This window comes from Canis lupus, chromosome 23, assembly GCF_003254725.2.
Source record: "Canis lupus dingo isolate Sandy chromosome 23, ASM325472v2, whole genome shotgun sequence".
In the NCBI taxonomy this organism is placed as follows: domain Eukaryota; kingdom Metazoa; phylum Chordata; class Mammalia; order Carnivora; family Canidae; genus Canis; species Canis lupus.
The window spans coordinates 32,810,868-32,838,624 of NC_064265.1; the positions used below are offsets into that span (position 1 = coordinate 32,810,868).

Genomic DNA, 27,757 nt, shown 5'->3' on the forward strand with positions numbered 1-27,757 from the left:
GCATCTCATTCAATTGATTTTTAATTTCTGCCTGATTGGATCTAAATTCTGCAGTCATGAAGTCTCTTGAGTCCTTTATGCTTTTTTCTAGAGCCACCAGTAGGTGTATAATAGTGCTTCTGAACTGGCTTTCTGACTCTGAATTGTAATCCAGATTTTGTAATTCTGTGGGAGAGAGGACTGTTTCTGATTCTTTCTTTTGAGGTGAGGTTTTCCTTCTAGTCATTTTGCTCAGTGCAGGGTGGCCAAAAACAAGTTGTATTGGGAAAAGGAGAAAAAGAGAGGAGATAAAGAAGGAAAGAAAAGAGAAAAAGAAGAAAAAAGGTAGAAAAAACGGAAAAAAGAGAAGAAAAAGAGAAAGAAAAAGAAAGAAAGGGCGAAGAAAGGGTGGGGGAAGCAATCAGAAATAAAAAAAAAAATAAACACGGGGGATTATTTCTGATTCTGTATACTTTAAGTCCCTTGACTTCCCCTGGAACTTGGCCGTCTAGCTGGTCTTCTGGGGAGGGGCCTGTTGTGCTGATTTTCAGGTGTTAGCACTTGGGGGAGCTGCTCTGCCCCCTGCCTGGTGCAGGGCTCAGTGGGGGTTGTTTACCCCGTGAGGCCCCAGGAAGAACAATCACGGTGGCGGTGGCCAGCTCTGGAGCCCTGGATTCAGCCCCTGGAGCTCTCAGCCTGCAGGGCCTGGAGGCTCCGGGGCGGGGCCACTGATCTGCTCAGCTCGGGGCAGGAGCGTCCTTGCTCTCCTGGGCCCTCCCGGCCTCTGCTTGTTCCGGAGGGAGGCCGGATCCTGGGCTGTGTCCCTGCGCCCTGTGCTCCCGGTCTGCGCTGTTGGATTCGCGGTCCTATCCGGGAAGCCCCCTCCGCGGAGCCGCCGCCCGAGCCCCTCCGAGCTGCTCCCGCCCTGCAGCCCCTTCGGCGCAGCCGCCCCCGAGCCCCCCCAGCTGCTCCCGCCCCGCAGCCCCTCCGCGGAGCCGCCCCCGAGCTGCTCCGGGTCCCGCCGGGCGCGCTGCAGCCCTTAGGGAGCTCGGTGCACTCTCCCGGGGCTCAGGTGTCTGTTAGTGTCCCCGGGAGCCCGAGGGCATCCCCGCCCTCCTGGGTCCTGCTCCAACTCCCTGGGAGCCCCTCTCCGCCCGGGAAGGTCGGTGCAGCTCCTGCTCCTCCGGGACGGGGCTCTCCTGTCCTGGGGACACTCGCCCCGGCCTCAGCCCGGCTCCTCGTGGGGCTCCTCCCCCTTGGAGGCCTTTGTTTCTTTATTTCTTTTTCCCCGTCTTCCTACCTTGATAGAAGCGCGAACTCTTCTCACTGTAGCATTCCAGCTGGTCTCTCTAAATCTCAGGCCGATTTCGTAGATTTTCATGATAATTTGAAGGTTATCTAGGTAATTTGGTGGAGACAGGTGATTTGGGGACCCTACTCTTCAGCCATCTTGCCCCTCCTCCTGTTTTATTCTTTTAGATACTATTGTAAATGGAATTGCTTTTTCAATTTCCTTTTTGGAATGTTCATTATTAGTATATAGAAAAACAACTACACAACTGATTATTGTTTGTTGATTTTGTGGCTTACAACTTTTCAGAGTTTATTAGCTTTACTAGCCTTCTTATGGATTCTCTGGAATATTATATAGAATCGTATTTTTTGCAAAAAATATATTTTTACTTCTTTCTCTCCAATTTGGATATGATTTTTCTTGTCTAGTTGCTCTGGCCAGAACATTCAGCACACTGTTGAATGGTAGCAGTGGTGAAAGCAGGCATCCTTATTTTTAATTTTGGAACGAACATAGATTTTGTCAAATAGCTTTTCTGCAACACTTGATGATATAATTTTTGTCCTTCATTCTATTAATGTGTATTATATTGATTGATTTTTTTATGTTCAACCACTTCTGCGTTACTGGAGTGTATCCGACTTGGTCATGGTATATAATACATTTTTTAAAAAGAAATTTTATTTTTTAGTTTCACAACAAAATTAAGTGGAAACTACAGAATTCTTTTTTTTTTTTTTTTTTTTTTTTTTTTTTAATTTTTTATTTATTTATGATAGTCACACACAGAGAGAGAGAGAGGCAGAGACACAGGCAGAGGGAGAAGCAGGCTCCATGCACCGGGAGCCCGACGTGGGATTCGATCCCGGGTCTCCAGGATCGTGCCCTGGGCCAGAGGCAGGCGCTAAACCGCTGCGCCACCCAGGGATCCCAACTACAGAATTCTTATATACACTCTGCTATCACACATGCACAGCTTACTTCACTATCAGTATCCTGAACCAGAGTGGTACATTTGTTACAATTAATGAATGAACATTGACACACCAGGAGTTTCTTTTGTTCTACATCCTCACCAGGATTTGGTGGTGTTAGTGTTCTGGATTTTGGCCATTCTCATAGATGTGTAGTATCTTATTTTGATTTGCATTTCCCTGATGACATATGATGTGAAGTATCTTTTCTTTTTCTTTTTAAAGATCTTCATTTATTTATTCATGAGAGACACACACACAGAGAGGCAGAGACACAGGCAGAAGGAGAAGCAGGCTCCATGCAGGGAGCCCTTTGTGGGACTCCATCCAGGGATTCCAGGATAACACCCTGGGCCAAAGGCAGGCCCAAACTGCTGAGCTACCCAGGGATCCCCTGTGAAGTATCTTTTCATGTGCTTATTTTCCATCTGTATGTTTTTGTTTCCTTTGGTGAGGTGTCTGTTTAGATCTTTAGGTTTTCCCCCCTCATTTTTCTTTTATCTTTTGCTATTTTTTTTTGGAGTTTGATTTGCCAACATATAGCGTAACACCCTGTGCTCATCCTGTCGAGTGCCCCCCTCAGTGCCCGTCACCCAGTCACCCCATCCCCTCGCCTGCCTCCCCTTCCGCTACCCCTTGTTCGTTTCCCAGAGTTAGGAGTCTCTCATGTTCTTTCACCTTCTCTGATATTTCCCACTCATTTTCTCTCCTTTCCCCTTTAATCCCTTTCGCTATGTTATATATTCCCCGAATGAATGAGACCATATGTTTGTCCTTCTCCGATTGACTTACTTCACTCAGCAATAATACCCTCCAGTTCTATCAACGTTGAAGCAAATGGTGGGTATTTGTCTTTTCTAATGGCTGAGTAATATTCCATTGTGTATATATATATGACATCTTCGTTGTCCGCTAATTTTTTAACCAGATTGTTTTCTTATTGTTGAGTTTTAAGAGCCTTTTGTATATTTTAGATAGCAGTTCCTTTATCAGATGTATATTTTACAAATATTTTCTCCTGACTGTGGTTGTCTTCTCATTTCTCTAGACAGTGTCTTTTGCACAGCAGAAGTTTTAATGATAATGAGGTCAGCTTATCAATTATTTTTTTCATAGATCATGCCTTTGGTAGTGTACTTAGAAAGATACCACCATACCCAAGGTTATTTGTTTTTCTCCTGTGTTATCTTCTAGGAGTTTTTTAAAGTTTTGTGTTTTACATTCAGGTCTCTTGATCCATTTTGAGTTAATTTTCCTGTAAAGTGTAAGGTCTGTGTCTAGATTGATTTTTTTTTTTTTTTGCTTGTAGATGTCCAGTTATTCCAGCACTGTTTGTTGAAAAGATGATCTTTATTCCATTGTATCGCTTTAGTTTTTTGCTTTTCTGTCAAAAATCAGTTGATTATATTTATGTGGGTCTATTTCTGGTTTCTCTGTTCTATTCTGTTTTTCTGTTTGTTTATTCTTTCACCAGTACCACATGTTTGTTTATTCTTTCCCAGTACCACATGATTACTGTAGCTTTATAGTAAGTCTTGTGGTTAAGTATTGTCAGACCTTCTACTTTATTTTGTTTTTCAATAGTGTGATAGCTGGCCTGGGTTTTTTGCTACTCAATGTACTCTTGAATAAATCAGTTTGTCAACATCCACAAAATAACTTGTTGGGATTGTGATTGAAATTGTGTTAAATGTAGAGATCAAGTTGGAGATACCTGGCCTCTTGAGAATATTGAGTCTTACTTCTCCACAAAGGTGGAATATGTCTCCATTTATTTAATTCTTCCATTTTGTTCATCAGAGTTTGTTCATCAGAGTTGTGTAGTTTTCCTCATGTAGATCTTATAATGTGTTTTGTTAGATTTATGCCTGTGTATTTCTTTTTAGGGTAGTGGGTGCTAATGTGAATGGCATTGTGTTCTTAGTTTCAAATTCACTATGTGGTAGATAGGAAAGTGATTAACTTTTGTATATTAGTATTCTGCAACTTGTTATAATTGCTTATTAGTTTCAGCAGTATTTTTGTCTCTTCTTTAGGATTTTCTACATAGATTATTATGTTATCTATGAACAAAGACATTTTGTTTTCTTCCTTCCCAGTCTGGGTACCTTTTGTGTATTTTCTTGTTTTATCAGATAAGCTAGGACTTGCCATACAGTTTTGAAAAGTAATGGTGACAGGACATTTTTGCCTTGTACCTCATCTTAGTGGGAAAGCTTCTAGTTTTTCACCATTATGTATGATGTTAGCTGTAGATTTTTTGTTAGATGTTCTCTATGAAGTTGAGAAGTTGCCCTTGCATTCCTAGTTTACAGAGTTGTGTTTTGTTTTTTACTGTGAATGTTGGATTTTGTGAATGCCTTTTCTGTATCTACTGATATGTCCATGTGATTTTTCTTCTTTAGTCTGTTGGTGCAATGGATTTCATGAATTGATTTTCAAACGTTGAATCTGTTTACCTGTGATAAATCCCACTTGGAAGTGGTATATAATTATTTTTGTAAAATTGCTGATTTGCTAATATTTTGTTAGGTCTGTGTTTAAGAGAGACATCGGTCTGTTTCCTTGTAATGTTTTTTCTGGTTTTGGTAATAGTATAATCCTGGCCTCATAGAATGAGTTAGGAAGTATTCCCTCAGATTCTGTCTTCTGGGAGAGATTGTAGAGAATTGGTATAATTTCTTAAATGTTTTATAGAATTCACCAGTTAAACTTTCTGGGCTGTATTTTTTTTAAATCACGTAAGAAATTAAAAAATGGTATTACAAACCAAAAATATAATAAGGCTTTTGCATTTCCTCACGTAGGTGACCTTTACAAGAGGTCTTTACTTCATACAGTCGTGTGGTACTCTAATATCATTTTAATTTCAACCTGAAGGATTCGCTTTACCATTTCTTGTAGGGCAGGCCTAATAGGGCAGGTAATGAACTCATCAGCTTTTATTTGTGATGTCTTAATTTGTTCCTCATTTTTCAAGGACAGTTTGCCAAGCATAGGGTTCTTGGTTGACAGTTTAATTCTTTCGGTGCTCTAAGTCATCCCATTGTCTTTTGGCCTCCATGGTTTTTCTTTTTCTTTTCTTTTTTAAAGATTGATTGATTGATTGATTTATTTATTTATTTATTTATTTATTTATTTATTTATTCATTCATTCATTCATTCATTCATTCATTCATTCATTCAGAGAGAGCGAAAGAGAGGCAGAGACACAGGCAGAGAGAACGAAAGAGAGGCAGAGACACAGGCAGAGAGAGAAGCAGGCACCGTGCAGCGAGCCCGACGTGGGACTCGATCCCGTGGCTCCAGGATCACACCCCGGGCTGCAGGCGGCGCTAAACCGCTGCGCCACCGGGGCTGCCCCTCCATGGTTTTTCTACTTAGAAATCAATTGAAAATCTTACTGAGTATCTCTTGTATATGGTGAGTCACTTCTGTCTTGCTCCTTTCAAGGTTCTGTCTTTATCTTTTAATCATTTGATGATATTGTGGCTCAGTGAGGTCTGTTTGTGTTTATCCTCCTTAGTTTCTTAGATTTGTCTCTTCATGTGTTACATTAAATTTGGGAAGTTTGGGATTCCTGGGTGGCATAGCAGTTTGGCGCCTGCCTTTGGCCCAGGGTGCGATCCTGGAGACTCGGGATCGAATCCCACGTTGGGCTCCTGGTGCATGGAGCCTGCTTCTCCCTCTGCCTATGTCTCTGCCTCTCTCTCTGTGTGACTATCATGAATAAATAAAAATTAAAAAAAATAAAGTACCTTATTAACTTAAAAAAATTTGGGAAGTTTTGGGACATTATTTCTTCAAATAGTCTCTGTCCTTTTTTTTTCTTCCTCCTCCTCCTGGTATTACCTTGGTACATATGTTGGTTCAAATGATGGTATTTCATAGGTCCCTTAGTTTCTATTCACTTTTTTTTTTTTCTTTGCTTGGACTGGATAATTTAAATTATCTTCAGGTTTCCTGATCCTTTCTTCTGTTTTCTCAAATCTGCTATTGAACTCCTGTAGTGAATTTTAAAATTTCAATTATGGCAGTTTTCAGCCCCAGAATTTGTTCGGTTCCTTTTTATGATTTCTTTCTCTTTATTGATATTCTCATTTTGTTCATACATTGTTTTCCTGATTTTTAAAAATCTTTGTTCATGTTTTTCTTTTACTTATTTGACTATATTTAAGACAGTTTTTTATTTATTTTATTTTATTTATTTTATATTTTATTTTATTTTATTTTACTTTATTTTATTTTATTTTTATTTATTTTAGATTTTATTTATTCATGAGAGACACAGAAAGAGAGACAGAGAGAGATGACACAGAGAGGGAGAAGCAGGTTCCATGCAGGAAGCCTGATGTGGGACTCGATCCTGGGACTCCAGGATCACACCCTGAGCCAAAGGCAGATGCTCAACCGCTGAGCCACCCAGGCATCCCAAGACAGTTATTTTAAAGTCTTTGTCTGGGGGTACCTGGGTGATTTAGCTGGTTAAACATCTGCCTTTAGCTCAAGTCATGCTCCCAGGATCCTGAGATCAAGGCCCAAGTTGGGCTCCCTTTTGTGCTCGCTCTCTTGCACTCTCTCTCAAATAAATAAAATCTTTAAAAAAAAAAAGAAAAGTCTTTGTCTAGTAAGTTTAGTGTCTGGGCTTCCTCAGGGACATTGCTGTTTGAGTAGCTATTTTCCAGTTTCTTTGTTAAGCCTTGTTATTTTTTGTTGAAAACTAGATGTTTGAATATTATAATGTGGTAACTCGAAATCATATTCTTTTCCTTTTGTGGGTTTTGTTGTTGTTGATCATTGAATGCTGTAATAGTCCATTTGTCTACTGACTTTTCCCAATTATTTTTTTAGACTACATTCCTTGCTGTATGTGGTCTTAGCTTGTATCCAGCTAGTGTTTTGGCAGAGAGATCCTTGAATACCAGCTGCTAAAACAGACAAACAAGAAAACACCTCTTCTAGTCTTTGAGAATTGGCTCTGTGCTGGAGCTCTCCTTCAGCACTTAGCCAGATTTAAACCGAACTTAGAGATCAGTCCAAGGTTAACTCTTAAGGTCTTCTTAGGTTATTTGTTTTGTAATGTGTTTTCATTTTCATTCATCTCAAAATACTTTCTAATTTCCTTTTCTCAGGTCTTTTCTGAGCATGCATCTGGTTCTAGGCATGTCTATGTCTTTCTGAAATCCCCTATATACACAGGTGTTCTTGAGTGCCCTCATTTCCCAAAGAAACTCAGTTTTTACCTCCTAGGCCTTAGGTGATCTGAAGCATAATCTTTTCCCCAGACATCTGTAGGTTTTGTTTTTGAGCAGTGTCTGCCACTTTTCTGGCCTGAGTGAGTTCCAAGCTAGGTGAAACAGATGCAGGTCAGTCTTTCAGACAAGTTAGAACAGACCTATGTGATAATTTGTGACTAAGATCTTCTTTGTTCTCTCTAGAACTAGAGAGAGTGTGGGGCAAGTGTAATTAAGAACATCAACAAGTCTTTCCTACTATTTTTAAGTTGCCTTTTTCTTTCCTTTTTTTTTTTTTAAGATTTTATTTATTTATTTATTTGACAGATATATATATATATATATATATATATATATATATATATATATATATATATATATAGTGCACAAGCAGGGGGAGCAGCAGAGGGAAAGTTTAGAACACCACTGAGCAGGGAGCACGATGTGGGGCTTGATCCCAGGACCCCAGGATCATGACCTGAGCCAAAGGCAGACGCTTAATTGGCTGAGCCACCCAGGCACCCCTCTTCTTTCTTTTATTAAGTAGGCTATCCACTCCCGTTGTGGGGCTTGAACTCATGCTCTGGAGATCAAGAGTCAGATGCTTTACTGCCTGAGCCCCCCCCAGGTACCCATTAAGTGTTGCCTTTTCCTTGATTTTGCTTTCTTTTGATTGTTTTAAATGTTCACTTATTCCAGAGTTTCTGCTTGTTTTGTGATGTTTCTTTTGGAGGATAGGAGCTTGGAGCTGCCCACCCCACCATTTTGTTGTTTAGAAAACGTGTATAAAGTCAGGAATTCACACCTATTGAAAATGTATTTTGTTCCTCCAATAAGTTCTTAACTGCTCATATATCCCTTTAGTTTCTCCTTTGAGCTGTGTCAGTCCCTGGCATGGATTTCACATGATTTCTTGTGTCTGCTTTAAGATCTTTCTCATCCCATGACTACCTCTGCAGGTACTATGTTCTACAGCACAGGTTGACTTTTATAAGCTCACTTTTTAAGAAGCTGCTTGTCTTATCCTGGAAATTTTCTCTATAGATATCTAGGATGTCTATCCCAGGGGCCCTCCTCAGCTCTGGCTGGAGTCTCAACACTTGATTCTATTGTGGTTCCTTGACTTCTCTTTTTCTTGGCTTAAAAATTCTTTGTGATGTTTATGGAGTGGTAAGATGTGGAAGTTCAGCAGGTTACTGCTTTTTTGAAGAAAGTTTCATTTTATTGACTTATTCATTCCCTAACCATTACTAAAGGCAGCTTCAGAGGCTCAGATAAGGAGCTTCTGTGTTCTGGTTCTCATTTTTTCTTGTAGGAATTAGCCATAGTTCCTTGGTCACTCTCTGGGTGCCAGGTTCTCTGTATAGCCCTGGGACTAGGCCTAAGATGCGAAGACCAGGCCTCTGGACCTGGAGCCCATTGTGTGGCAGCTCAGGACTGCAGGTTTTCCATGTCTGTGTTCATTTCCCCAGTGATTGCATCTTGTTTTGCTTGTCAGTGCTCATCTTTCTTTTCAGTATGATTTTGAGTGTAGCCTCTGGGTACTTTTTGCAGTTTCTTAATTTAGAATTGTTTTTTTTTTTTTTTTTTTCTGGGACTTTCACTCAGATTCTTTATTTCAGGTCATTAACATAGATTTTGAGTAGAGTGGAGGGAAGGGAGATTTAAAACATTGTTCTTATATTGAGCTATAATTTACACATAGTAAAATGTACAGTTTTCAAATGCTCATTTTGATAGGTTTTGACAATTTGACAATTTTATATAACCATATCATCGTCCAGAACAAAATATAGAACATTTCTGTCATTTCAGAAAATGCATTTACCAAGAGGGAAATTTTGCCAATTTTTTCTTTTCTGAGTTGTTTCTTTTTCGATGACTTCTTCCTTTTTTTTTTTTTTTTTTTAATTTAAATTCAATTTGCCAACATTGATGATCTCTAGCATTCTTTATACATTTTGGCTGTGAGTCCTTTGTCAGATATGTGTATTGCAAGTATTCTTTTCGTGATTAGTGACTTGCTTATTCGGTAAATTAATGGTGTCTTTTGACTCACGTTATTTTAAACATTTAATGAAGCACCATTTATCAGTGTTTATTTATGATTAATGCTTTTGTGTCCTTTTCAACAAATCTTGCCTACTACAGGTTGCAAAGATAGTTCAATATTATTTCTTAGTTTTATAGTTCTGGGTTTTATATGAAGGTCTGTGATCTATTTTGAATTGACTTTTGTGTATAGTTTAGAGTGAAACAGTCAAATTTCATGATTGTGTGTGCATTTTAATACAGGTAGTTAATTGTCTCATCACCATTTTTTTTTAAAGATTTTATTTATTTATGATAGACAGAGAGAGAGAGAGAGAGAGAGAGAGAGAGAGGCAAGCTCCATGCCAGGAGCCTGACGTGGGACTCCATCCCGGGGCTCCAGGATTGCGCCCTGGGCCAAAGACAGGCACTAAACCGCTGAGCCACCCAGGGATCCCCTCATCATCATTTGTTAAGAAGACTTCCTTTCCACACTGAATTGTTTTGATCTAAAATCAGTTGTGTGGTTCTATTTCTTCACAGTCTATCCTGTTTCATCATCATTTTATCTACCTTTATGCCTGTGCCATATTGCCTTGATTATTGTAGCCTTATAGCTCTCAGTAGTTCTCAACTTGGCACTTTCAGAATCCTGGAGACATTTGACAACGTTGGAAACATTTTTGGTTGTCACAGGTGTGGATTCTGGGGGGAGTGTGTTCTACCGGCATCTATTGGGTGGAGGCAATAGATGATGTTTAACATCTTACACACACAAGACAAACCCCTACAATGAAGAATTATCCAGTCCAAAATGTTGATAGTGCTGAGGTTGAGAAACCATGTCTAATAACTAAGTTTTGAAAAGTCAAAGTGTAAGTCTTCCAATTAAAAAAAAAAACCACACAAAACTATTTTAACTGTTCTGTCTCCTTTGTATTACCATATGAATTTTAGAATATGCTTATCAATTTCTGTAAGAGAATATCTATGATATTGGTAGTAATATTTTGCTTGAAAATATAGGTCTGTTTAGTATGCTAGCTTAGTAGACTTTAAGATAATTAAATAATATATATAGTTAAAATTGAATAAAACTAGAAACTTAGTTTCTCAGTTGTACTGGCTGTATTACAAGTGTTTAATAGCGGTAGTGGCTACCATGTCAAATAGTGCAGTTGGAGAACATTCATAGAAAGTTCTTTTGGCCAGCAGTGGTGTAGATCACTTTGGGAATTTATCCATTCTTCTGATCCATGAGTGTATAAGGTTTTTAATTTTTTAAACTTTTTTTTTTTTAATTTTTATTTATTTATGATAGTCACACAGAGATAGAGAGAGAGAGGCAGAGACATAGGCAGAGGGAGAAGCAGGCTCCATGCACCGGGAGCCCGATGTGGGATTCGATCCCGGGGCTCCAGGATCGCACCCTGGGCCAAAGGCAGGCGCCAAACCGCTGCGCCACCCAGGGATCCCGGTTTTTAATTTTTTTAATAGATTCTCTATCAGATTATGAAAATCCCACTGTACTAGTTTACTGCTAGTTTTTTTTTAAGATTTATTTATTTTAGAGAGAGAGAGAGAGAGTGTGAGTTGAAGGAGGAACAGAAGGGGAAGGAGAGAGAATCTCAAGCAGACTCCACTCTCAGTATGGAGCCAACAAGGGGCTTGATCTTATAACCCGGAGATCATGACCTCAGCTGAAACCAAGAGTTGGATGCTTAACTGACTGAGCCACCTAGGTATCCCACTACAATTTTTGAGTTATGGTTGTATATTGAATGTTAGGTTTCTCTGTTGAGAAGACTACATGGTTTTTCTCTTCTATTTAGTGTAGTTTTTGTTGGTTTTCATAAGTTAGATCAACCTTGACTTCTTGAGATAAACCCCATTTATTTGGTCAGAAGGCATTTGTATTTTTATACACAAATGCTCTCTAAGAGCAGCCCTTGAATGATACCTCCTCCTACTGGTTCCATGAGGGCAAGTTGGGTTGTTCCCCTGGTGGCAGCAGTCCTTCAGGCAAGACTGCCTGTAATAGGCTGTGCTCCCAGCAAAGAGCTGAGACCACTCCTAGACCCTCTTTGGCCCATGCCAGGTGTGTTCTCCTGTTTTTCCTGGAGTGTAACAGTTCCCCTTTACATTCCCGGATGAGAAGACTGATGCCTCCATAAAAATCAGCCCTGGATGGTTGCTGAGGGTACATTCCATGTGGGTGGAACTAAAAATTGCCCTGAAGCTCTCAGCATGGACAATCTCTCTCATTCTAGGATGTTTGGATATTAATTCATCTGTGAAAGGGGCTCGTTTTGTCCGATTCTGTGATGCGTTCAATATTCCACTCATCACTTTTGTTGATGTCCCTGGCTTCCTGCCTGGTAAGTCATTGACAGAAGTGGGGGCTAAGGGAGATGGTTTTGCCCAGTGAGACACCCACTTTATTTGGAAGTTTTCTTGCAAAATTCTCTAAGGATTTGTGACATCTCTGTATTCTAGGTGTATTTGGAAGATGGGCCTCTCGGGTTGAGGGTGGCTCTCTCCTGGCCCTCTGGGGAGCAGGGGAAGACCTCATAGCTGAGAGTGGCAGTCAAACTTCGTGAGGACTTTTGTATCTAGTAACTCTTCCTCATGACCTAGGCACAGCACAGGAATATGGGGGCATCATCCGACATGGCGCCAAGCTTCTCTACGCATTTGCTGAAGCAACTGTGCCCAAAGTCACAGTCATCACCAGGAAGGTGAGGAACTTGTATCAGAGGCTGTGAGCCCACTCCTAGCAGCATAGCCATGTTTGGAGGTCTGGCCAAGAGTTTCAGGAGGGCTAGGAAGAGGAATACACCATGCTAGCCCTTAAAAAGATCTTTCGAGGATAGCATTTACAGCCCTATAGACACACCCTGCAGATACATTGGGTCATTTCTGGGAACTGAAAGCATCAGTGGGGAAAAAGCCAGGAAAAACCGTTCACGTTAACTGTGAAAGGCCTCTGGGTTGTGTCTAGGTATTCTCTGAGGCCAGGAAGCCTGAGCAGAGACATTGGGCCTTCAGTTTCTTTTTTGTCCTCATTTCACTTGGCTTCCTAGGATGTTTCAGGGACAGATCTGTTTGATTCAGGCTCTAACATTCAGTATTTGGGTCTGTTCTAGGCCTATGGTGGTGCTTATGATGTCATGAGCTCCAAGCACCTTTGTGGTGACATCAACTATGCCTGGCCTACAGCAGAAATCGCAGTCATGGGAGCAAAGGTGAGGCCCTCTAGCTTTCCCTTTGCTTGGGTCCAGGTACCAGACTCTCCCAGCAGGAGCTCATAGGTGGCAAATGTTGGAGAGAGACCAGGATTCCAGAGATTTGGGGCCTTGACTTTGGAAAGTCTCCCACGTGAGCCCCAGGGACAGCTCTGGCTCCTGTCCTGCACTGTCACTTCAGACACATGCTGGTATCTTCATGATAAGTGTGGGAGGGCCCCTGAAGGGGATTTGATGTTATCAGTAAAGGGGAAAGGGTTGAGTCAGCTGAACTAGCCTTTGGGAGGATTGGACATTCCTTGTAACTCCATCTCATCTCCAATGGAGGGCCCTAGAGCCATTCCTTTTAGCCTATAAAATTTGAACTGTAGTTCTGACCCTGGTGACTTTGGGCAAGGTATAGCAGTCCACCCTTTATCCATAGGGGATGTGCTCCAGCACTCTCAGTGGAGGCCTGAAACCAGAATACCCAACCTTATGTGTGCTGTCTTTTCATATGCATACATACTTATGATAAAGTTTAATTTATAAATGAGGCACAGTAAAAGATTAACAATAGAATGATGATAATATGCTGTCATAAAAGTTGTGTGAATGTGCTCTCTCTCTGATAATATCTTGTACTCACCCTTCTTGTGATGTGAGATGATAAGATGAAGTGAGGTGAAGAGCACAGGCATTGATGTCAGATGGAGGTTCACCCATCTGCTTCTGGAGTGTGATAACTGAAGCTGCAAATGAGCAGGGACTATTGTACTTCCTGTTTCTTAGCCTGATCCCCACTCCTTTCCTGCTTTGAAACAGCTATTGGGATTGCACCAGGTAACTAACTCCCTTGACTCTTCCCATAGCTGACTTTTAGGGCTTCTGAGGTCAGGACTCATATTTTAGTTTCCAGTGTTTCTACATTTGCAGTTCAGTCTGCCTGCCTGTGGCCACTGAATTGTGTACTCAGGATAAGAAAAAAAGAAAACAGCATTTTGCTTCCCTTGATGCAGGGAACCACAGATTTAACAGTGGAAAAAGAGGCCAAACATCTCGGTCTCGAAGGATAGATGCAAGTGGAAGGAGTAGGATGGAATGTGGGGACACAAGCTGCTTACTGGCTTTGCCTGAGCTGCCTGTCATTGGGCTCACAGCTGAATGTCCCATCACGTCCCGTGGCTTCATGACGGTTGACCCCAGCAGTGCTTACCTCTGTGCCCTGGCACCTGGAGCTGGCACTTCTCCCCAGGGCACTTTGATTTACCACAGAGTTCACGACCACACACTGTGGTAGTGAGTTGCAGGAGGTCTACCCAGTTGGGATTGTCAGTTGAGTTTGACATTAACCTCTCTCGTGACAGGGTGCTGTGGAGATCATCTTCAAAGGGCACAAGGACGTGGCAGCTGCTCAGGCAGAGTACATTGAGAAGTTTGCCAACCCCTTTCCTGCTGCAGTGAGAGGTAGGAACTGGGGGTGGGGGGTGGGGGCAGCAGGGTCATTCACTGGGTCACTTGCTCATTCTTGTATTTTGCAGTCTCCTATAACTGCCCTTTGCCCTGACAGTTGAATCTGCAGGAATCTGCAGACAAGTGAGGGGTGGTTATGTCCTGGGCGGTCTTCACTTAGGGACCGCATGTGCACTGCTCTGGTGACTAAGATAAAAACAGCATCACTGAAATGGTTGAGTTTCTTAGTGTTGTTCCAGGCACCTAAATATCGTGTAAATACCCAGCCACTTTTTGTTTGTTTGTTTTGCTCATGTTTCTGAGGGTCATCAATGTGGGCTGGGCTCAGTTAGATGGTTCTTCTGGTCTTGCTGGGACCAATCATGCAAAGACAGTCAGTTGGTAGTTTGGGGCTGGATAGTCCAAGATGGCTTCACTTATGTAGCTGCTGTTGGCTGTCTGCTGGACTTTCTGCACATGGGTCCTTATTCTTAAGGAGGCTACTCCACACTTGCTGGTGTCCTGAGGGCAGCAAGAGGGTGGGGGTGGGGGGGCAGGCTGCAAGGCACCTTGAGACCTAGGTTTGGAAATTGCAGTGTCACTTTTACCACATTCTGTTGGCCAAAGCAAGTCACGAGGCCAAGTGAGGACATTTAATCCTTGATGGGGGAGGAGAGGTGAAATTACATTGCAGAAGGACTTGTGTTACAGGGATAGGAGGAAGTATAGTGATTTTTGAAAATACAAATGTATTTTTCTAAATTTTTATTTCCTGTTGAAATCTGGTCCCCTCCCTGTCAAGATGAAGTCATTTTCTTGCCAAGTGCTCCTAGGCCAGAAATTGGGGCCCTGCCAGAGGAACAGGGATGCTCCTAGGATGCAGGGGAAGGCTTACTGGGCCCATGCCCCGTAACTTGGGTTCCTGCTCACACTATCGACCCTAGAGATGGTGCCCAGTCTTAGCACAGATTGGGCGCAGGCATTATCTGGAGATGCCGATGATCTACTTCCTTTTCTGTGCTTCACCAGGATTTGTGGATGACATCATCCAGCCTTCCTCTACACGAGCCCGAATCTGCCGTGACTTGGATGTCTTGGCCAGCAAGAAGGTACAGCGCCCTTGGAGGAAACATGCAAATATTCCATTGTAAACAGATTAAAGGAAAATAAACCAAGAGGCAATTACTGCCTGGCCATTCATACCCATTCCTGCCTTTTGCAATCATGATACTTGGAATTCTAAATACCAGTAATAACTTGAAATGGCTGTTTATTAAATTCTACAAAGATTTCATGTATGCCTTACTGTAAAATTATTTGCTTTATTAAAAACTTGTTTTAACCAGTATTTTTTGAGCACAAAGTTCATTTTTTTATAGTAAAAATCTGAAAAATCAAGAAGATAATACATATAGTAATAGCGTACTGATACTTAAAGCTGACCCTTATTTGACACCTGTGTATTTTTTCTTTTTCCCCCCAATAATTGTTTTCTCTGTAGGTGAGATGATGGGCTTTTAGGGCAAAGTACTTACCATTTAGGCCTCAGTTTCCTTTTTTTTTTTTTTTTTTTTTTTTTTATGATTTATTTATTCATGAAAGACAGAGAAGCAGAGACACAGGCAGAGGGAGAAGCAGGCTCCATGTAGGGAGCCTGATGTGGGACTCGATACCGAATCCTGGGATCACTCCCTGAACCAAAGGCAGGTGTTCAACTGCTGAGCCACCCAGGCATCCCAATTCCCTTACTTTTAAATAATATTTAATAATGTGCTCTTAGTTCCTCTAGGAACTGTTGAGGATTAAATGAGACATTTGCAGTTATGTCTGGCAAAGTAGATGCTCAGTAAGGTATAGCACCCTATATTAAGTGCTTTTCAGAAATGTGTTCACATTTTTAAAAACTTATTTTGAAAAATTTCAAACCTATAGAAATGTTGCAAGAGTATGGTATTTGTACACCTTCACTTAGATTTTCCAGTTAATTTTTCTACATTTGGTGCATCTCTTCCATAAATATATAACTATTATTATTTTTATTGACCCACTTGCGAGTAATTTGCAGAATCATGACCCTTTATCCCTGGCACCACTAAACATCAGTGTTTATTTCCTAGGAAACAAGGGTCATTGTCCTACAGTCTTTTATTACATTGACATTTGGAAGAATGGTTGCCAGTTATCTTGTAGAATTATCCCTCCATTTGGGTTTGTCTGATTGTTTTCAGATGTTCAGATCTAGGTAAGTGTAAGACACAATAATGAGTCATGTATCACATTAGGAAGCATCCTATGCTAGTTTTTCCCATTATAGATGACATTGACTCATCACTTGGTTAAGGTGGTGGCTGCAAAGGTTGCCATTTTTTCTTTGTGATTTATAACTGATCTGGGGGCATTCTTTAAGGTTGTCAACAAACTTTCACCTAGTACTTTTAGTGTCCGTTGATGATTCTTGCCTCAATCGGCCATCCTGTGTGGATTCGAAAATGTTGCATTTCTAACCCTATCATTATGTCTGCATTTGTTAGTTGTTACTTTCCTGAAAGAACTTTTTTTCTGTTTTAATTTTTTTAGTATCTGTTTAGATTCATGGATTCATTTTTTTAAAAACAGTTTTTCCTGAAATAGCTTTTCTTACTATGCTGTCACTCTTGTCAAATTTTCAGACACACATTATACTAGTTACATTTTTTTTCCTTCCTGCTCAATCCCAACTCCACCCCCAGGAGATGAGATTGGGAAGTTTATAGTAGTTGAAATCTGGTATATAGTAGGTGTTTCATAAATGTTTATTTTACTGAATGAATACATCAAAGCAAGAAAAAGCAGAGACATGGATTCTTTTAAAATTTAGTGTTAACTTATATTGACACTTAAAATTTCAATGGGAGCTTCTTTAAAGTTGGCTCTTTGATCCTTTTGATACGTCCCAATAGTTTTTGGCACACTTCCTTATTTTTTTTGACACAGAATAATTTACCAGGCTCATCATCTATTTTCCTTGCCCAGCCTGGTTTCTCCCCAGTCCTGGTTTATTTTAATAGATGTCATTTAGAAGCTAAAATTGGCAGATGTTCACATTTATGCTGGGGTGTCATTGCTTTTTGGTATTTTCAGGAGACTAGGAAATAATTATACAAATTTGTGAACATGTGTATATATTATATATGTTCAAAATCATGAATTCATATTGAAACTTTTAATTCTAATCCAACATACAGGTGGTTCTTTGCTTTCCCCTATTCTATATTTATGGATTTCTTCTCTCACAGTGATAAAACTGGCTCCCATTATCTTCAAAATAATTTACTCATATGCTCAATCCTACACTAAATACAAAAGTTTGAGAACTTTTTTTTTTTGCTTTTTTTAAGATTTATTCATGAGAAAGAGAGAGAGAGGCAGAGAACACAGGCAGAAGGAGAAGCAGGCTCCATGCAGGGAGCCTGATGTGGGACTCCAGGATCACGCCCTGAGCTAAAGGCAGACACTCAACTGCTGAGCCACCCAGGCGTCCCAAGTTTGAGAACTTTTAGAAGTTCAAGACTCCTTTGTAATTATGTTATCAGTTTGAAAGAGAGTCCTTTTTTAAGGACTTTGTGGGCCACTGTAGATCTCCCCCCCCCATCTTTGTTGACTTAATGCTTTATGCATTCAGCAAAATAAACAGTTATACTAGAGGGCAGCCTGGGTGGCTTAGCGGTTTAGTGCCGCCTTCAGCCTAGGGCCTGGTCCTGGAGACCCGGGATCGAGTCCCATATCGGGCTCCCTGCATGGAGCCTGCTTCTCCCTCTGCCTGTGTTTCTGCCTCTATCTCCCTGCGTCTCTCATGAATAAAGAAATAAAATCTTTTAAAAAGAAAAGTTATACTAGAAATGGAGATTTTACGTGGTTTCAGCATAAAGGTCAACTACAGAGTGCTATTTCAGAGTGCCCCACAGGGTGTGCTTTTCTCTGTGGTGAGAGCCCTAGGTCCTCCCACTACTGACTTTCCCTTGTCCCAGATCCTTAGCTCCAAAGGAGCTTGAATGTTCTTTCAAGGTCAACTTGAGTTAAATCAGTATGTGACTGTTGTCTACCTTTCCCATTTCTACCAGCCACTCCATCATTCCAGGTAGCCAGACTTATGGCCTTAGTTACTTTTTCTTGGATGTCTCTCTTCCCTCTCCAGGTGATTGTGAATCTCCCATTCTAGTCAGACTCTAGGTGCGTCTTCCCACTGGTGTTTCTCTGTGACCTACTCTTAATGCCAGAAATCATGTTCTGAGCTAATAGACTAATTCCCGATCTATATTTTATTGCATTTTTCTGCTTCAGCACTTCCAGTACATAGTACCCTGCTCTCCAAAGTCAAGTCTTTAGCCCACACAGAATGTCCCTCCCATGCTTACCAACTGAGTTTAAGCCTACAGCTCCCTGGAACACACCCTCTTGTTGAATAGCTCCAATTTGCTCATGCTGAAGGAAGGACCTGACTTGGTTCATCTCAACCTGTGGGCTTGAACTGATTTTGCTCACTGCAGCTGTTTTTTTTTTTTTTTTTTTTAAAGCATCTGATCATGCATATTCTCCCCCTGTATATATATTTTTGTCTTCCTAAGTAGATGGTGAATTTCTAGGGGGCAGAAACCGGCCAAAGGTTCTTTATACTCGTTTGGCACCAGCAGAAAGACTATAAACCAGGGGAAAGGAGTGATGGCAGACTTGTGGGCTTTTAGAGGCCTCTTAATAAGTCATGCGGGTTGATTTGCATGTGACTGAGAATCTTAAAATTGCTTGGCTAGTCCAATTTCTGGGGTCAGCTAACCTAGGATTTGGACTATATGAAGGGTGACTGCTGTAGTCTATATAAAAATACAAGCTTATGAGTTTATTTTTGAGGAAGGGGGTCCAAGATGTGCTTTACCAGGTTGTGAAATCTGGGCACTGAGAAGGGCTTGTTTTGGGACTGCTCTAAGAGGTAGAGGAATAAAGCATTTGGGCAAAGTGACTTCTGGGAAGTCTTGGCATGATAAACCAAGATCTGGTGGCCAAGGAAGCACAGAGCTGCAAGACCTCGCAAAGGAGACCAGCATCTATGGATGACAATGCCTGGAGAATGGCGGCAGATTTATTCTCCGGTGGCTGCTGTTTAGAAAGGCCTTTCCCAACTGGAATTCTTAAAGATGAGCTACCACAGAGACCCTTCCTTATTACCTTCCTCCTTGGCTGCCTGGAGAGTTTATCTTGCATCCCTGCTCTTTCTGCACAGACATCTTAGGCCATGTAATGAACATGGCCCAGAGAACAAGGGCAGGCTCATAAAGTGTAGGGCATGAGTTTTTATGAGTGATGTCTGGCACCAATGTCAAGAGAAACTCTAACATGGCTTTGTAGAATCCAAGTGATCTTTAAAGGGCTGCTATTTTGGTGTAATCATGCATAAGTCTAGGGGCTAGATCTCGGGCAGGAGAAGGATCCAGGCTACAAACTCCAAATACATCCTTCAAAACTCAGCCTGTAAGGGACCTCCTCTCAAACCAGTTTCTCCAGGGAAATCCACAAAACGAGAGAAAATGATTGAACTAGTCCTAAATTTAAAAAAAAAAAAAAAAGTGAGGGGGAACACCTGGGTGGCTCAGTGGTTGAATGTGTCTGCCTTTGGCTCATGGTGTCATCCTGGGGTCCTGGGATTGAGTCCCACATCATGCTTTCACAGGGAGCCTCCTTTTCCCTCTGCCTAGGTCTCGTCTCTCATGAATAAATAAAATCTTAAAAAAAAAAAAAACACCTCCCTGATATAGTTAACAAATTATAGGAATAAGCAAGCTCTCAAGAGCAGGGGGACAGAAATCATCTCTTTAACACTTTACCTATTAACAACAATAGGATGACTACCACAGGCCTGATTTTGAATAGTTTATTAAAGGAAAGGTGAAGCATCAGTTTCAAATTGTACAAAAGGAAAAAAACCTCATATTGCAAATGTACAATTTACAGAATTACTAGCAAAACCAATCAAGGAGACACTGAAAATACAAAAATTCGATTGACTTCAAACTGAACTGCAAACCCATTGGAGTAGATATTAAGCCTTTTTTTTGTTGCATGGTAGTCTACAATTCTAAGTCAGCATCTGTTTTCCACATGAAACTGTCAAGCAAAGGATCACTCTGTGCATGTGCCAGGGCACCTCCCAGCTTCCTCCTTGGCCAGAACTGTAGGCAGGGCTGGCAGTGATGGACAGTCCAGTTATTCCTGCCCCTTCATGTCCAGTGAGGCCCACATTTCTGGAAGAAAGTGAGACCCCAGCCCCTCAAACTGGAGCCCAGGAATTGCTAAAATTAGCAGATGTAACATTTTTGGTGACCAGGTTTTTCAGAACTGTACAAATATTGAGAAAATTTCGTTTTGTGTTTACTAAAAGAATGAATAATCCATTTGCTTTCCCAGCAGAAAATAATCATTGGGTGCACAGAGTAGTAAAAAAAAAAAAAAAAAATGCTTTTCATTTTTGGTAAGAAGGGAAAGCCTCATGATTCTGTTGCAGCTACTTTAAAAACCAGCCCAGAAACAGGTGTGGATGGATTAGTTTGGAATTGAGGTTTACTTTGAAAAATCAGAAAGGTAGAAACTAACTGGGCTTTTTAAAACAATAGCAGCAAGTCATAAAAGTCTAAGTAGACTGTAACTCTAAACCATTGAAGGCTGTCCTGAAGATTCATAATTTCTTTCCCCAAAATAATTAATATGCACATTTAACACTGAAATGTAGCTGTATTTCAAGGTAAGCTTAGGAACTTCACCCTCTAAGCACAGACTTCTATGCAGCACATACTTCTATAATTGGTAAACTTAATTCACAAAATTAGCGCATAAGGTATTAAGTGCATGGGAAGTAGACACAGTTATGTTACACTTAAAATTATTTTTGAATGGCAAAGAAGTTCTTCATGATTATCTTTTTAAGAAAACGGAAGTCTATGTAATTTGAATTTGGCAGGGCATGAAATAAGTAGTAAAAACAGCAAACTGATAACTTGAGAACCATTTTTGTTTTTCTGAGAATACTTTATTTGCTGGTAGAAGTTGCTAAAAATGCACAGAACAAATACCAATAGAAAATGTACTGTATCTGAATCTCCCTATTCTATATAAAATGAATGGTGTACAGCATCTGTTGGAAAATGGCTGCATGGACATTTCTTATTTTATGCCCCCTTATAAATAAAAATAAACCTTTTTATTCAAGAGTATATAAAATCAGGGAATCCATATCCACAGAGGGTGTGTGGTTTTTGGCAGAGATGCACTGTCAGAATTTCATCTTAGCTTGTCAATATTCTGCTCCTCCGTATTTCTGTATTCCACAAGGTCAACCAAATCCAGTGAGCTCCAAAACACTCTTCGGCAATTAGGATGAGCTGCTTACTCATAGGTTTAATAAAAATGGTTAGCTTTTAAAACATAAAAAGGCAAAATGTTAAAACGGTTTTTAAATTGTACAACAGGAAAATAAAGTTAAAAATATTTTTTTTTTTTTTTTTTTTTTTTTTTACTCAATGCTGAGTTTTCATAAAACAGGTGTATAACAGTGTTTATCTTGACAGCGGTTTTAAAAATTTAAAATTTTTTCCTCCCTCCAGAAAAACACACACATCTGTATTGGGATAAGTCCAATATTAGGACACAAATGATTTTTCAGGTCAGTCTTTCTGAGGTGACATTCACCAACATTCCCTTGGGTAATTTACATGCTCCTCTTCTGTCACTACAAAAAGGGATTGACCTCAATCATTTGATTAAAAAACAAATCAGATCACATCAAAAGTGTTTTTTCCCCCATACAAGCTATCACAGTATATAGGCCTCTAGCTCTAAATAATAGAGTTCCAGATTTGTAAATTTTCTTCAGACTTCAGAACATAGGCATTCCAAATCCCTAGAAAAATGAGAAACACAATTAACTTTGTGCATAAACAAGACCCAGAAACCATAAATAAAAAGCAGTATTAATTTAACATTTACTGAATCATCTTCTATGATAGCTGCAGAATCAAAGAAATCTGGCCTCAGCTCAGCTCTCTCTCGCCGATTTCTTGATGGGGGCTGGAAAGAGAAGCCAAAATATTTTTTTTTTCAATACATAAAGACAATGAACTGTGATAGTAAGCAGCTAATATTTCTGATGGTATCATAAAATAGAGCTGTTGAAGATCAACTTTTGAAAGAAAAAGAATGTGGCTTTTACATGGAGCATACACTTTAAAAAAAAAAGGATTTCAAATTACAATGAATAAACAATATGTAGATACATATATATAATTTTGGGGCCTACAAACATAGAACATGCCTTTGAATCATGGAATGATTATAAAATTGATCTCTCAATTCCCCAAAGCAGGTAGATGGAAAGCTACAGATAGGAAGGGAGAGAATGGAGTGACATGATATCCTTTATATTTCTTAGAAAAGCTTTTCATTATAGAAGATTTAAAACCTACAAAGCAGAACATTATGGACTAAATTACATCCCTCCAAATTCACATATTGAAGCCCTAACTCCCAGTACCTCAGAATGTGACCTCAGAATGTTATTTGGACATAGGACCTATAAAAAGATACTGAGTTAAATAAAATGAGGTCATATGAGTGGATTCTAATCTGATTTATATCCTTCTAAGAGGAGACACATAGGAAAGATCATATGAAGACCAAAGAACTGACCATCTACAAGGAGAGAAGTCTCAATGAAATCTCTGAGAAGCCTCAATCTCCCCGATACCATGATCTCAGACTTTTATAGCCTCCAGAAATGTTAGAAAATTTTTATTGTTTAAGCCACCTATTCAGTGGTACTTGTATAGCAGCCCTTGCAAATTAATACATAAAGAAGTTCAATCAACTCCCATGTACCCAGCACCTAGCTTCAACTGTCAAACCTTTGGCTAATCTCATTTCATTGAGTCTCCACACTGTTTTTTCTTATCTATGTCATTTTACCCAAAACCGCTTCAAAATGAATTTCTGATGGAAATTCCAAAACAAAAACAAAAAAACAACCCAAATATAACCACCATGTATTACTATTCCTGACAAAGTCAGTAATTTCTTAATATCACCTATACCTAGTCCATATTCAGGTTTCCTTATTTCAAAGATGTTTTTTCACACTGAACAAATATGGTTCATATTCGGTGCTGGAACACACTGTATCATCAGATTCCAAGTTTAAGAGAACAGATGCACACTCTATACGGAAAGATATAGTGTGAGCCCCTTCTCCAGAAGGTAATAAGGAACTAGTTCCTGTTATTGCCAGAATTTAAAATCTGACTACTAGGAAAGCAGGCTTGAAAAATACAAGCTCATCCAAATGTGCTAAGCATTACACTGGTCCTGCCTGCTGCCATGTTTACAACCTTCACACCTCTCCTTCCCATGGGATTCTGAAAACAAGAGCATCATCTTACACCAACACTTTCACATATTTTAAGAGAATGAAATGTATGGAAATTTCCTTACCAGATCAATAACCATGGTGTCTTCAAACTCTTCATTCATATCTTCTAACTGGCTCCGGGATGACATCATCACATCTTCAAAGATGGGCTCAGCATCTTCCTCCATTAAGCCCCGACTGATAAGGAAAAAGCATGATCAGGAAGATGTTCAGACTCCTGGGATTTGGAGTCCTGGCTCTTTCTTACAGTAGGTCTTCTAACCAATGAAAGCATAGGTCCCAGTCACAACCCATAGGCTGCATAATCTATGAACCTGAACTCCTAAGGTAAATAAGGATCATTTATTTGTTTCATTCAAGATTTTTTTAACATTTACTTAGCTATGTATCAATTCCCACAAAACTCTGATTGGTATCATTATCCCAAATTTACAAATGCAGAACCCGAGGCATTGAGATTTTAGAGCTTGCCAAGGCCATGGAGCTGACAAGTGGCAGCACTAGGATATAAATGGTGAAAGCCTCAAAAGTTCACACCCTCTATTTCTATCCTACATTGCATGGCATATACTGAATTATACTAATTACAATTAACTCCTCTTCTGAGTCCAAATGTCTGAGGAAAGCTGTCATTCCACAAAATGACCAGCATCACATAGTCATGTTCTTGTGATACTTGATGATAGCACTTACACGGCATGCCTTACTCCAGTTCTCACTTTCATGTAGTTCATTCCTGTTCTGTCCTTCCGATTTAAATCTTCTAATTTCGGTTGGCCTAACCAAGAAATCTGCATCTGAGGACTAAGAGAATACATTATTCATTTTGTGACAAAAGATAAATTTAGCTAATCAGTCCCGTGCTAAGAAGGCCATAGTTGGTTGGCCTACTCGCAATGTATGAGGAGTTACCTGGACTTATTATAGAGTCAAGGGTGAGTCAAATCATTGTTGAAGGATCTACCTTTGCAAAAATGGCAGTAAGTTGCCCAAAGAGATGCCTAAGTCTCCAAGAGATGCTGGTTGTGGCTGCTTGTTAGGTGTAAAGGAAACCAAAGTATGTCACTTCAAAATACTGGCTCTATGGTACAGGTTATTTTGAGCTGAAGGCATTTAAGAAGGAGTGAACACAGAAAAAGCTCCTCCTTTTCTGCCTTAAGGCAGGAAATAAATTCTCATTTTATGGGAGACAGACTCTTACCAATCCAGAGATGGCACAAGAGGAATCTGCAAACAAACCTTGTTAAATCAACCTTATCTTCTTAATTAATTAAAGAAGATATGGACTACATAGTCTCAGTTGAGAGTACTCGTAGTCCAAATCCCCTTGGTCTTATCAGTTCTTCATAAACTTATTCTTTGTTTCAAATGTATAAGAGCTCCCTGCCTTGGTAACTTTGTCAGGTTTTCATTCTATGGTAAAAGCTCCTATGTACATGTAAAGAATTCAATAAAATGTGTATGCTTTTCTCCTCTTGATCTGTCTAAATCTTCAGACCCAGTCAGGGACCCTAAAAGAGGTGGGTAAAATCTTTCCCTCCCCTACCAGTGCTTAATTTATCAGCTTCATTCCCCAAAATCTCTGCCAAACAAGAGTTCCTACTTGGACAGCCAGGCCTCTAAGGGGCAGAAATGATCCTGGTCCTGTGGCTCAGAGCTCTCTAGAGTTGAACAACGAAAATTAACACATTTTTTTCTCGCTCCTTCTTGAACAGATTTGGAGTGAGGTGCATGCTGGATTAAATTTTCACTTGCTCTCTATACTTACTGGCACATGGACACTTGCATAAACACATGCCTCTTGGGGATTTTACAGGATGTAAACCTTAATGGTTTTTGGTAGATAACATCTGCCACATGAAGTTCTCTCTGAGCAGCTGTCTTTATATCATGTGGGGTTAGCACTTTGATTTAATGGATAAACCTATAGCAGGGAAAAGTAGATCACAGAGGGGAGGAACTAATAAGTGGTAAAGTCAGAGAAGTAAGGTAGGGTGCTCAAATAAGGAAAAATCCGGCCTCTAGGAAGTAGGGTGGGAATGCTGGTTATAAGGCAAGTTCTAAGAATGCTGTTATGCAGTGGCTGACAACGACTATCCTTTTAGCTTTGAAGAAATGCAGACGCTCTGAGCAAAGATGCTTAATGAAAACCCAGGATCTGAATAATTCTAACACTGCCTCTTTTCATTTTCAACCTGCTAAATTTGTTGAGTTCAACTGGAAATTCTCCCTCATCCATCAGAGTAATTGAGAGCATTTCCCCAATGTGAACAGAAACACAAGGAGATAGGACAACTTAAAAGTCGGATGGAAAACAACAAAGAAAAAGTTAAGGTTGTTTTTTTTTTTAATGTTTTTTTATAGCAGAAGTCATATCATCATCTTGCCTTCTCCAAAATTTTGGGGGCCCCGGTACTAGAAAACATATTAATTACTAGTGTGGGTAAAGGTAAGGCTTTCTTTCTTAGGGAAAGGGCAACTGTTCTCAGAATTTATCAAATATCTTGACAAATACCTTCATCCATAACAGTTTAAAATATAATCTTGACCCAGACAAAGTACTGTTAATTAAATGGATGATAAAAGCAGTAGTCTATTTATTTGGTGTCCAGACTAGTAACAACCTTAGCAGAGACTCTTAGGGAAATAACCTGCATGTGTCTTTCATAAGTCTCGGAGAAGAAACAGACCAATGAATACCTAAACTTCAACTGAAATCAGCACTTATTGAGGCACCATGTTTAGTTTAAAGGTCTCTGGACTTTGATTAACTGATATCCACAAGTGCTGGCAGACTTATTATGTATCTTCTAATATAAAATACATAGCCTCTGCTTGTGGTTTTTTTTCTCACGAACTAATCAATAATATTTTAACAAATAAAGTTTTTCTTTGATAGCTTTTCTTTAACAATTAAGAATTTTATAACAAGAAAATGAATCTTTACTACTTACTTATGTAAAAAGTCAGGTTCAGAACCATGTTCAGACTCAGGTTCCTGAATCTGCTCTCCCATGGGCCGGCTATTCTCCCGCAGTACAGTGGAAGTGAGCTGTGGTGCTGGCAGAGGGCCAGGAGTCTGAATCATGGTGTCAGTCCTGTTTAGCCATGTATTATCCAGACTTTCATCTGTAAAATTCCAGTTAGAGTCACAAAATGTCGAGTGGAGTGAACTCTGGTAGAAGTCACAGCACAGACTTGCAGAACATGGCTCCTGGGTTAGATTGCCTCATTTGAATTCCACTTATACTACTTACTTGTGTGACTTTATGAAAGTTACTGAGCTTCCAAAACTCAGTTTTCTCATATACAAAAGGAGGATATCAATACTCAACCTTATAGAGTTTTAAGGATTAAATGGACGTAGGATATAATAATCAAACATGTTATCCTTACCTTTTCCTCGCTTTCAAGTCTCTCCATCTCTAAGGATTAATTCACTGCAGAAGGGGAAGAATTAGGCCAGCTAGAGACCCCTCTAACCTCCTTTGCTCAAGCAATAAAGGGCCTATTTGCTAGGCTTTTGCAGGAGCCCCAAGTAGCAGCACTTAAAGTCTGGCAGGCCTTTACTGAGAAATCAGTAAATCCCACTGCACAACTCGGACACTGTCACCAGAGAAATAATTCTTTTTGCTAGGTTGTACATGTGGGGATGGGTTAAGAGGCTGTTTTCATGCTTCTAAGTTCTACATCTTTCAGGAAGCCCTCCTTAATCACCCTGCCCAGCCCCTGCTTCCCATTCTCTTTTAACCTCTAGAGGAAACAATTATTCCTACTTACTTAGGATTTAATTACACCTTGGCTTGGAATGGCAGGTGATTTGTCAAGTGTATAGGTTATCTCTGTAATGAGAATTAAATTTCTTCAAGGGACCAAGAGCTGTTTCTTCCTTCTTCTGAAGATCATTTACAAAGATGTGAATATATTAAAGCAGTATTTATGTATCTAAACTATAGGTGGATATAATCTTACATAATTATAAAGCTCCTACTATAAACATTCTAAGTAATTTTCTTAATATGTAAAGACTTAAAAGTATTACTACTATGCTTACTCTTCTGAAGAATTTAAATGAAAAAAAAATTTAAATCACAAAGTACACATACTTTCATACTGAATCTGTT

General features: G+C 39.9%; 2 protein-coding genes across 12 annotated transcripts in view; one reads left to right on the forward strand and one right to left on the reverse strand.

The window, feature by feature from the left end:
* PCCB (propionyl-CoA carboxylase subunit beta) overlaps positions 1–15,536 on the forward strand; it is a 92,535-nt gene extending 76,999 nt beyond the window's left edge. Inside the window, exons 11-15 of the mRNA XM_025448943.3 lie at positions 11,783–11,890; positions 12,150–12,250; positions 12,659–12,757; positions 14,104–14,203; positions 15,218–15,536. Of these exons, the coding sequence (XP_025304728.2) occupies positions 11,783–11,890; positions 12,150–12,250; positions 12,659–12,757; positions 14,104–14,203; positions 15,218–15,339 (530 nt within the window). The 3' untranslated portion in view covers positions 15,340–15,536. The remainder of the gene's footprint in view (positions 1–11,782; positions 11,891–12,149; positions 12,251–12,658; positions 12,758–14,103; positions 14,204–15,217) is intronic.
* Positions 15,537–20,076: 4,540 nt separating this feature from the next.
* Positions 20,077–27,757, reverse strand: part of STAG1 (stromal antigen 1) — a 393,923-nt gene continuing 386,242 nt past the window's right edge. For all 11 annotated transcript variants that reach the window (XM_025449001.3, XM_035704782.2, XM_049099673.1 and 8 more), the window contains 5 exons: positions 26,588–26,762; positions 24,327–24,437; positions 23,696–23,810; positions 22,199–22,279; positions 20,077–22,112 (listed from right to left, as the gene is read on the reverse strand). In XM_025449001.3, coding sequence (XP_025304786.1) covers positions 22,089–22,112; positions 22,199–22,279; positions 23,696–23,810; positions 24,327–24,437; positions 26,588–26,762 — 506 coding nt within the window. In that variant the 3' untranslated portion in view covers positions 20,077–22,088. The remainder of the gene's footprint in view (positions 22,113–22,198; positions 22,280–23,695; positions 23,811–24,326; positions 24,438–26,587; positions 26,763–27,757) is intronic.